This window comes from Tachysurus fulvidraco, chromosome 2 (assembly GCF_022655615.1).
Source record: "Tachysurus fulvidraco isolate hzauxx_2018 chromosome 2, HZAU_PFXX_2.0, whole genome shotgun sequence".
In the NCBI taxonomy this organism is placed as follows: Eukaryota; Metazoa; Chordata; class Actinopteri; order Siluriformes; family Bagridae; genus Tachysurus; species Tachysurus fulvidraco.
In genome coordinates this window covers 1,342,759-1,353,916 of record NC_062519.1, presented here as the reverse complement: position 1 = coordinate 1,353,916, position 11,158 = coordinate 1,342,759, and the positions used below count along the sequence as shown (strand labels likewise).

Here is an 11,158-nt window from a genome sequence, read left to right as displayed (position 1 = left end):
CAGAGTTATCAGTAACATAGAGAACATGCACGGCCCTAAAACTAGAGTTTTTATTTTAAAAATATCAAACCTCCCACCGTTTAGATTTTGCATATAAAATTTTTTTTTATGAAACAGAAATAAATTTTTTTTTTTTGCAAATCTAACATTCAAAATAAAGTAAAAACACCTGATTGTAATCCAAACACTTTCCACCGCTCGCAAAATATCTAACAGCTAAACTGCTTAGAAATCCGATTAAAACCATTTTAGGTACAAAACCAGCAGTCGGAGTGTTTATGGCTTCAGCACAAACGTTACAGGGTTTTATCTGAAGAGGAAATAAAAGCGAAGAGTCGCTAAGTGAGTCGACTCAGGAGCAGGAAGAACAGCGAAGGTTTTGGTGCAGAGCAAATAAATGCCAGAGAAACAAAAGTGTGGAAAACATCACTGACTTCAGCTTCCACGTCATCCTCATCTTACTCCCCTCTTTATCATCATCATCATCATCATCATCATCATCATCATCATCCCAGTCTTACTTTAAATGTTCCAGCGAGAGCGATTTACTGACACGATGAACTGAAATGACACGTGTTTATATCTCTACATCTGTGTTTATCACACGTTCTGCTTTCAGAATGTTTTCAGTGTTTAATTATTTTCACAAATACTTTTTATTATTATTTTGCCATTTGTTTGATGACCTAAACATCCTGACATTTCATGTATCTCAGAAACGTGTTAACGATGATGTTTGTGTCACGTCGCTCGGCCGCCACCCTGACGAATAAAAGTTACAAACGATAAGCCCCGCCTCCTCGTCCAAAAACGGCCAGTCGTAACGTTTCGGATTCTGGATTTTTGCTCATTTTGTATAAATCTACATGTCGTTTAGTGAGCGTGAAACAGAGCCAACGTTTGATCAACATTAACTTCAGAATAATTCCAGAAATTGAAGAAAAATAAAAATTCATTAAAAAAAGAACACAAAGTCGCCACAATTCTGTTTATTATTTAATTACTGAGAAACATTTCACTAGAAAACGATCCGGAAATTACAGATGAAATTTTAGCCTCGAGACACAAAATAACGAGCAGGATGTCGTAGTTAAATTACTTTATTACTGAAACATTTGAAATATTAACGAGAATTACTTTTCTTTCCAAAGAAATTTTGCACAAAAATTGTTCAAAAGCCGAAATCGTTAAGACTCTGCGTTCTGACTCTAGCTTCAGTTATTCGCTCAGACTTGAGCTGGTTTTTCAGTGTGTGTGTGTGTGTGTGTGTGTGTGAGAAAGCAGTTTTATTACTTAAACTATATGAAGGACCTGATGTTCCTTTGTGGAGAACTCCAGAAGATTCAGGACTCGGATTTTCCTGAACACGTGATTCATAAACGTCGGGTGTTGATCTGAGAAGCTGAGCTGCTTTTATCTCCGATAGAGAGCGAGAACGAGTTGAGCGCGAAACCACTTTCAGACCCTTTCGCTCTGACACAGTAAACGTCCTGTAAACGCTCCTGATGCCAATGATCTGACCTGGATTACAGGAAGGTGACAGATGAATCTTCAAAGCTGTTCTTTAGAAAATGATTCACAAACGATTACTGAATGAGTTGAAAACGATTCATATGAATGTTAATCAGCTCAGACCTGCTGTGTACACTGAAAGCTGCATGGCGCTGATGTTCTGACCTTGCAGGATGCCGATCGTCTCATAATCAGATAAACGTTAAAGCCGTAAAGACTCTAACTGGTGAATCAGAGCTTCCACAGATTTAGTCTAAATGATTAACGGCGACTCTTTAGTAAAACCTCTGTGGTGGTTGAATCAGACATCACGTGTGGTTCTGTTTCTACTCCATGTCCAATTCTTTAGCACTGCTTGGAGGTGTGGCCTCTTTACCTCCCAAGAGTTATTGAAGGAGGCGTGGCCTCTGTACAGCCAAGAGACACAAATGGGGCGTGGCCTGTATAAACAGAAGGGCTATTGAAATGGGGCGTGGCATCTATACCTGTTCATCACATTAAAAGAGGCCGTGGTCTCCCGCTTGAGAGAAAAAAACAAACAAAAAAAAAACTGTTTACTACACAATACTGAATCCCACTGAACCAACTCTGAATCATACCGAAGTGAATCGTTGGTTATTGGTTGATTTGAACATCTGGTTTATAAAGTTTTAGTCGCATCGTAGCACATGGTCTCATATGGCACAATATTTACAGACGCCGTCTCGGCCGATAAACCACACAAAAACAAAATAAAACCGATTCGTTTAAAGAGTCGAATCTTCAAATGAATCATGATTCCCAAGTAAAACGCAATGGCACGAGTTTATGTAAACATCTGAATTGAGTTCCATTAGCGTTATTGTTTAAAACACATGATACGTTCTAGAGGAGGAAGGATATCAAACACCATCTCGTCTTCCTCACTGCATCGTCTTCCTCACTGGATCAGATCAACTGAGTTTATAGAACTAAATTAAAATAAATTGCACAAGCGTCTTCTAACTTAACAAACATTTCTCCTTGTCTTATATTAGTTCATCCCATATTTCCTATATTTCATATCCAATAAAATTAAATAAATAAGTGACAGTGGACTAGTGGACTGGAGGAAACTGTGAACTAAATTATTACGATGAAACTCAAGCGATTGGATAAATTAGTGATGCATGAGAACCAAATGTTGGAGATCTTTAAGAGACAGGAACGTAACGAATGTCTGCATGGTTTTAATCTCTACATGTTCAATAAATAAAACTAGCTGGTACTATTAATGTGACGTTTAAACACCTTTTATTTAAAGGGACGAGTTTTATACGTCTGAGTGACTTACAGTCTGGACAATTTGTTCATTATAAGGATGAGAGTTCAATAGCAGCCCTTTGATTAAAGAGTACCATAAAATATCCGACAGATAATAATGTGCTAATCGACGCTCTATCTTTCTGCTCTCGCATGAGAAGATGAGAAGAAACAAAATGGACAAAAAAAGAAAAGGAAGAAAGGCTGGTAGACACCTAGCGGCGTGCGGCAGTATTCTGCTGGATGGAAAAACGTGCAACTGGACAAAACTGGGATTTAGCAAAGTCTAGAGCGGCGTCCATTCGTACCGTTGTGGCGTTGCTGCTGCTGTTCATCCACCATGTTGATCAGACTTTTTTTTTTAAAGCATGCATTCCTCGTATTCGTAGCCAATAGCGTGTCACCTGGGCTGTAAACTCCACTTCTTTCATCACGGACACACGTTTGTGAGGAAGAACATACCAGCAGTGTCCGCTCTCCCAGAGGTAGTGCAGGAAGCCCTAGAGGTTTTCTCCTGGTTGGTACTGCGGCTCAGTGGAGGTGAAATAGTCCTCCAGGAAACCCTGCAGATACTCGAACGTCGGCCGTTCCTCTGGTTCTTTACGCCAGCAGTTCAGCATGAGCTCGTGCATGGACGCCGGGCATTCCGTCGGACACGGCATCCGATAGCCTCGTTCCACCTGGTCCAGCACCTCCCTGTTCACCATACCTGGACAAATACACAGCACCTTCATTTGTGGGGTTTCTGTCTGTCTGTCTTACTGCCAGTCTGTCTGTCTGCCTGTCTGTCTGTCTTTCTGTCTGCCTGTCTGTCTGTCTGTCTTTCTGCCAGTCTGTCTGTCTGTCTTTAACCTGCCTGCCTGCCCATCTCTGTCTGTCTGCTTGTCTCTCTGTCTGTCTTCCTGCCTGTTGGTCTGTCTTCCTGCCTGCTTCTGTCTTCCTGCCTCTGTCTTCCTGCCTGCATGCCTGACTGTCTTCTGGATGGATGGATAGAGAGTATGACTGATACCAGTTGCAGAACTGCTAGCATTCTAGTCTTTCCAGCCATGTGTGATGTAACCACAGAAACCGTTGCCTGTTCACCATACCTGGACAAATACACAGCACCTTCATTTGTGGGGTTTCTGTCTGTCTGTCTTACTGCCAGTCTGTCTGTCTGCCTGTCTGTCTGTCTTTCTGCCAGTCTGTCTGTCTGTCTTTCTGCCAGTCTGTCTTTCTGCCAGTCTGTCTGTCTGTCTGTCTTTCTGCCAGTCTGTCTGTCTGTCTGTCTTTCTGCCAGTCTGTCTGTCTGTCTGTCTTTCTGCCAGTCTGTCTGTCTGTCTGTCTTTCTGCCAGTCTGTCTGCCAGTCTGCCAGTCTGTCTTTCTGCCAGTCTGTCTTTCTGCCAGTCTGTCTTTCTGCCAGTCTGTCTTTCTGCCAGTCTGTCTGTCTGTCAGTCTGTCTGTCTTTCTACCAGTCTGTCTGTCTTTCTGCCAGTCTGTCTGTCTTTCTGCCAGTCTGTCTGTCTTTCTGCCAGTCTGTCTGTCTTTCTGCCAGTCTGTCTGTCTTTCTGCCAGTCTGTCTGTCTTTCTGCCAGTCTGTCTGTCTTTCTGCCAGTCTGTCTGTCTTTCTGCCAGTCTGTCTGTCTTTCTGCCAGTCTGTCTGTCTGTCTGTCTTTCTGCCAGTCTGTCTGTCTGTCTGTCTGTCTTTCTGCCAGTCTGTCTGTCTGTCTGTCTGTCTTTCTGCCAGTCTGTCTGTCTGTCTGTCTTTCTGCCAGTCTGTCTGTCTGTCTGTCTTTCTGCCAGTCTGTCTGTCTGTCTTTAACCTGCCTGCCTGCCCGTCTCTGTCTGTCTGCCTTCCTGCCTGTTGGTCTGTCTTCCTGCCTGTTGGTCTGTCTTCCTGCCTGTTGGTCTGTCTTCCTGCCTGTTGGTCTGTCTTCCTGCCTCTGTCTTCCTGCCTCTGTCTTCCTGCCTCTGTCTTCCTGCCTCTGTCTTCCTGCCTCTGTCTTCCTGCCTCTGTCTTCCTGCCTGCATGCCTGACTGTCTTCTGGATGGATGGATAGAGAGTACGACTGATACCAGTTGCAGAACTGCTAGCATTCTAGTCTTTCCAGCCATGTGTGATGTAACCACAGAAACCGTTGTCATGTCAGTGTCACCTTTACTGCACAAATCCACGTTCCATCCATAATCTGAGCTCCAAATCTTTTTAACGCCCGTTGCTTTGGTTACACTCAAACATCATATTTTATAAAGAACATAACATCCAATCAGAAATGAATCCCACTGATCCAATGCTGAGGTAAAAAAGGTGAAAAACGAGACAAAAGACGTGAAGCGTGACCCGGAGAAGGCGAGCGGTGATTTTACCTGGATACGGAACTCGTCCTTTGGTGGCCAACTCCGTCAGTAAAACGCCGAAAGACCAGACGTCTGATTTGATGGTGAAGCGTCCGTACAGCGCGGCCTCAGGAGCCGTCCACTTGATGGGGAACTTCGCACCTTTGTTAGAAACAGAGCATCAAAACAAATGCTACTAATAAATAAATAAATAAATAAATAAATAAATAAATAAATAAGAGAAATAAACAAACACACAAAATTAAAACAGCTTTTGGTTTCCTGAATAATTCACCAAGCAAGTTGACAGTAAGGAACATAACTGTGTGCTTATTTATTTATTTATTTATTTATTTAAAATCCATCACATTTACAGAATCAGAATTCGGTCAATGACGGATTTCTTTCTTCCTTTCTATATTTCTCACCCTGTCTGGCGGTGTACTCGTTATCCTCGATGAGTCTCGCCAGGCCAAAATCTGCCACTTTACACACCAGACTGTCTCCAACCAGGATGTTCGCGGCTCGTAAATCTCTATGTACGTAATTCATCCTCTCCACGTAGGCCATACCGGCAGCGATCTGAGCAAACATCAGGAAATAACATCGTCGCAAATCCATCCTTACAATTGTCAACTAAAATGGAAACTAAATGTTTGTTAACTTCTTTGTTTCATTTATTTATTTATTTATTGTAATAATACACTGTTTGTTTTGTTGTTGTTTACAATGTAGAACTTAAAAAACAAAACAAAACAAACAAATAAAAAAAATTACCCCAAATTGTTTGCATCACATTTTTTCGGTGCGTTTTGATGCGTGCCCCCCCCCCCCCATCTTGCTTAATTAATTTGTTTGTTTGTTCTTTTTATACACAGACACTTTATTGATCCCAGAGGAAATTCAAGCATCAAGTAGAAACATGCAGAGAACTGAGATCATCACAAACACATTACAGCAAAATAAATAAATAAATTTTAAAAAAGTGCAAATGAGGTCATCGTTATTTGCCACGTGTCCGTACATCATCTACATTTATTTATTTATTTAATATTCCCTGTTAGTCAAAGTGCTTTGCTGTTTAATGACGTAAACGTTGTGTACAGTACCTGAGACGCCATGTCCACCAGCTGAGGAAGGCGCAAATATTTTCCTTTCTCGCCTTTGAGGAAATCTAGCAGGCTTCCTGGAATCAAAAAATATGAGATCCGTATGAGTTTGTGTGTGTGTGTGTGTGTGTATTTATTTATTCATGAGACATTTGGTTGGTCAGTGATGCTACACCCGGAGCTGGAGGTCAGACCTTGGCTCATGTACTCTGTAACGATGTAGATGGGCTCCTCAGAGACTACGGCGTAAAGCTGCACCAGTTTCTCATGCCGCAGTTTCTTCATGACCTGAGCCTCCTCCAGGAAGGCCTCGGGGGACATGGTGCCCGGCTTCAGCGTCTTTATGGCCACTCTCGTGGTGCCGTTCCACGTACCTACAGGAGTTAAGATCACAGTATCACACTGATGAACATGTGGCTCGGTCTGAGCTCATTACAGTTAAACAAAGCCAGATGATGCAGGTGAACATCTGTGGGAGCTTCAGGAACATCACACTCGTACCCATCCACACTTCCCCAAAGCAGCCCTGGCCCAGTTTAAGGTCGAGACGCAGAGACTCGCGCGGAATTTCCCAGGCGTCTCGCGCTAGTCCCTGAGTCTGTGGCTTCAGCATGGGGCAGATGTCCGTCAGGACGTGACACAATCCATCTGCATGGGCTGAAACGACCGGGACAGGAAGTAGGTATTAATAGCAGCACTAATTCATCGGTATAGCTTATTATACATAGTTAGCATAGTTTAAAGGGATATTATTACACACACACACACACAGACACACACACACACACAGACACACACACACACACACACAGACACACACAGTAAGTGTCTCAGCACCTCCTGTTTATTCTCCAACACTCACACAAACCTCTCCATCTTCTCCTCAGCACTGAGAGCCATCGAGGACGTCCAGAGTAAACAGCTTTGTGTAAAAACACCCCATGTACAATAACGTTGAATCTAATCTACTCGACATAATTGAGATGTGTTACAGATGTGAGATGTGTTACACAGATGTGTTCATCAGTCAGTGTTCATGTTTGTAATGAAAGGCACGTTCACTGTGCACTGAGACACACTGTGTGTCGTCGAACCCCGAGCTTCCCCTGGGGCAAATCGTGGCCTAAGGGTTAGAGAGTCTGACTCGTAATCCTAAGGTTGTGGGTTCGAGTCTCAGGCCGGCCACGACTGAGGTGCCCTTGAGCAAGTGTGTGTGTGTGTGTGTGTGTGTGTGTGTGTGTGTGCGTGCGTGCGTGCGTGCGTGCGTGTGTGTGTGTGCACTTTGGATGGGTTAAATGAATTCTGAGTCTGGGTCACCGTACTTATCCGTACGTCACGTCACTTTCCAGAGCGTGTGAACTCACTGCGATAGTGTAGGACGAGCTGCTGCAGGTTGCTGAACTGCGTCCGGGACGTGATGTAAAAGCCTCCGATGTCCAGCTTGCGGATTTTGTAGTGCTTGACGTTGAGACCCTTTGTGTTGTCGTAGTCCAGCACAGAGAGACAGTACGCTCCTGAACAACACAACACAACACTTCAGTACATATTCGAATACACCGCCCCCAAATCCTCCCGTGCGGAAGGTGGGACGAACTAAATTAGTCTAAACTTATACATTTCACCAAAAACACCTTCCTCTTCTTTAATGTCTATTAATAAAGAAAATGAAAAGTTCCCATTCTAAACCCGGGTGTGTTCCTGTTCTCACTTACGTCCCCTCAGCAGCTTCCTTTTATTCTCTCTTCATGTCAGCAAGATCGATGAAATAAATAAATAAATAAATAAATAAATAAATAAACAAACAAACGACCGTCATGTTACTGAGAAGCCACAAAATCCCAGCGGTTACAGATCACTACAACTAAACACTAAATAAGTCTCCTGCCAGGAAACCTCAAAATAACATGGACTAGAGGTTTAAACCAGTTTGTCATCATCATCATCATCATCATCATCATCACTGTCCAGGTCCCTGTGTATGAGCTGTTGCTATGGAAACCGTACTGCATCTCAGTGAGTACATTGACATAAACCTGCCCCACAGTCAGAGCTGCGGTCAGTGAGAATGAACTCAACATCATCTGACCAACCAGAACTGATGTCCTTTATTTTGCAAACTCAACCTGGAACTTTTTAAAAAGTCCGACATTTAGGACACCGAACCTGACCTTCTCTTACAGCCAGGAAAAAACCTACAAATCAGATGATGCAGAGATGAGGACATGAAACCGTATTTATTGGTTTGTGTGCTGAACAATTTCCTGTTTTAAAGACGTCTCGAGGAACAACACGGTCTGGGAAACACCACGTTAACCTCATCGCACTGCAGACGAGAAGGATTTCATATCAGGAAGCTGAAGCAGATCCACAACACCGCAGACCTCAAGCTAATGTTCCTCAGGGCGGATTAGTGACGCTCGGGGTCAGCGCTGACCACGCAAGATCACGCAGAGAAACATGATGAGACAAAACAAACGAATTATAAACAGATTATAAACGAATCGAAGCGAAAGGCCCGACATGTTCGTGTCAGAAACACACCAGATGACAAGAAATAATATCACATTAATAAAGTGTGTATCTTTGCCGTTCTTACATTTACAGCATTTAGCAGATGCCTTTATCCAGAGCGACTTACATTTTATCTCATTTTATCTCATTTTTATACAATTGTGGGTTATGGGCCTTACTCAGGGGCCCAGCATTAGCAGCTTGGTGGACCTGGGATTCAAACTCACAACCTTCTGATTGGTAGCCCAACACCTGAACCAGTAGGCTACCACACCCCCATGTTTTTCTGTGTTTGGTACGGATGTGAGGTAGAAATACACAAGCGCACACCTTTAGTCGTCTCACTTTCCCTCACCAGGAAGGTTCCTCTCCTGTTCTGGATGTTCAGCAGCAGACGCTCCGAATCACGTCGTGTTATTTTACCAAAGAACCACCTGGAGGTCAGAGAGACAGAGTTAGTGTTATTCAGCCTGGAGTTTCGCTCGGCCGAGTAATGAAGACAAAACATGATGTCGGGAATTTAGAACCCAAGCGCAGTAAATGTAACACTGCTGATATTTAATGTGAAAGGTTGTCGTTACTCTTCAGCTTGGATGGAGTCGGACGGAGCCACGTAGTTGCTCGGGATGTAGCCGCTTTTCCCCGTGGTCAAAGAGCTCGCTAGCCACCAGTCTCCTTCCCTACAACACACCGATCTGCACATTAATACACAACACAGTGAACAGGAGAGAAGCTGCAGGACACGACACGGGACCCGTCTGAGCTTCTGCTGCTTTAAAACCCAAACTTTTACACTAGAAGAAAAACTGCTGACAACATTAAAATTTATCTAAATAAATTTCTCATTCGCTCTTCTTTGTCCGTGAGATTAAAAAGTTTTTATTTGTTGAAGAAATAAAATGATCTGTTATTTCCGAAAAAGACAAAACCTTGTAACTTAAAGGTGCGGTCTCCGATTTTTGAGAAATGCTTCAGAAAACTGAGTCAGGCCGAAATAATAAACAAAATCAAAACAAACATTTAGCCAATGAGCAGAAAGGGGCGGGGCTTGTCGATATGGGCGGAGAGAGTGTTCAGTGTGCGTGTGTGACATTAGCAGAAAGCGGGTTTAACATCGACATGGAGGATAAAAACAAAGAAAGAAAGAGAAGAAAGACTTACGATAAGGACAAGAAGTAGGACGTGTTAATATAGGATCAGCTTTCCAGCGCTGGAGAGAACTGAAGGAGCAGGAAGTCGGCCACATATTCACAGGTTGGAGTTTCCCGAGTCAATAACTCCTGAGCTAAACGCTGTTACTACACAAATAACACCTCTTTTCTATCGTAGTAATGTAGAGAGGCAGCTACAACCGCGTTTTGTGTAGTAACAGCGTTTAGCTCAGGAGTTATCGACTCGGGAAACTCCCACCTGTGAATATGTGGCCGACTTTACTTAAGGCGCCGAGGCGCTTTTTTCCTTCTCGATAGGTGAGTAACGTTGGTTTTGCTTTGTTACACAGAACTAATATATGCCTTTGTCCTTTACATCATTATGCTTGTGTGGCATTTTTGCTTGTTTGTTTATCTACAATCGTATTGTTCTTCCCTTCAGCTATGATAAAGACACGTTTCTTTCCGTTAGTCGCCCGGGTTACGTATGTATGTGTGGGCGGAGCTATCGAAACAGGGGTGGGACCCGTTTGGGTTAGGGGCGTGTTTGTTTTGGTGTCAACATTGGCTTTCAAACATCAGAGACCTCACCTTTAAACTCATCATGACTCAAGTGTATGAAAATAAAACAGAAATAAAAATTTCACCTCAATTCTGTACTATTTTTACTTGATTTAATTCAATCTTACAAGCAAGACAACAATTACAGTCGAGGCCAAAATTATTAGTCCCCCAGGAATTTTGGAACATTTTCCTGAAGATCATTCCAAAGTTTGCAGCAGTGATAAAAACTTGTTATAATCAAACATTCATCGGTGCTATTTAGTAGCTTTTGGTACAGTTTGGAATATAAAAAACATTTTTAGGCTTTATATCAAATATAGTGAAAATTAGGTGGTCAAAAATTTTAGCCCCCATGTGAATTTTTGCTTTGAAAACACACAAAAGAAAGTTTAAATTCAATTCTCTCAATTTGCTAAGTGAATTTTGTTATTTTAATACCGAGGGCAAACACCTCGTCTGGAGACGTCCGCTGTCGAAATCTTGGGGGAAAAATGAACAAAACAATAACAGGCCACATGCATTTACCTCAAAAAAAAAAAAAGATTTTTTTTTTTAAATTTATTTCATTGCATTAAAACTTTGGTTAAAAATTCTGCAGATAAGCGAAAGAGCATTTTGGACACAGACTGGTGAGATGAAGAAGGAAGTTTACTGACCTGTAGTTGTACTTTCTCCTAATTTAACCCGTGAAGCATTGGGAGAAACAGATGACA

General features: G+C 42.6%; 1 protein-coding gene across 4 annotated transcripts in view; it reads right to left on the bottom strand.

Annotated features, from left to right (window-relative positions):
* Positions 1-969: 969 nt before the first annotated feature.
* LOC113661997 (proto-oncogene tyrosine-protein kinase Src-like) overlaps positions 970-11,158 on the bottom strand; it is a 19,220-nt gene continuing 9,031 nt past the window's right edge. Inside the window, exons 5-15 of one of the 4 annotated variants that reach the window (XR_007139903.1) lie at positions 11,102-11,119; positions 9,312-9,410; positions 9,061-9,164; positions 7,584-7,733; positions 6,721-6,876; positions 6,414-6,593; positions 6,220-6,296; positions 5,539-5,692; positions 5,141-5,272; positions 1,636-3,502; positions 970-1,521 (exon numbers count right to left, since the gene is read on the bottom strand). Coding sequence is in view for 3 of the 4 variants with exons in the window: in XM_027176575.2 (XP_027032376.1) it covers positions 3,294-3,502; positions 5,141-5,272; positions 5,539-5,692; positions 6,220-6,296; positions 6,414-6,593; positions 6,721-6,876; positions 7,584-7,733; positions 9,061-9,164; positions 9,312-9,410; positions 11,102-11,119 (1,279 nt within the window). In the remaining variant the exon portion in view is untranslated. Of the gene's footprint in view, positions 3,503-3,801; positions 3,882-5,140; positions 5,273-5,538; positions 5,693-6,219; positions 6,297-6,413; positions 6,594-6,720; positions 6,877-7,583; positions 7,734-9,060; positions 9,165-9,311; positions 9,411-11,101; positions 11,120-11,158 lie in introns of those variants that run through there. The other 3 variants (XM_027176575.2, XM_027176577.2, XM_027176576.2) reach the window with 3 other exon arrangements.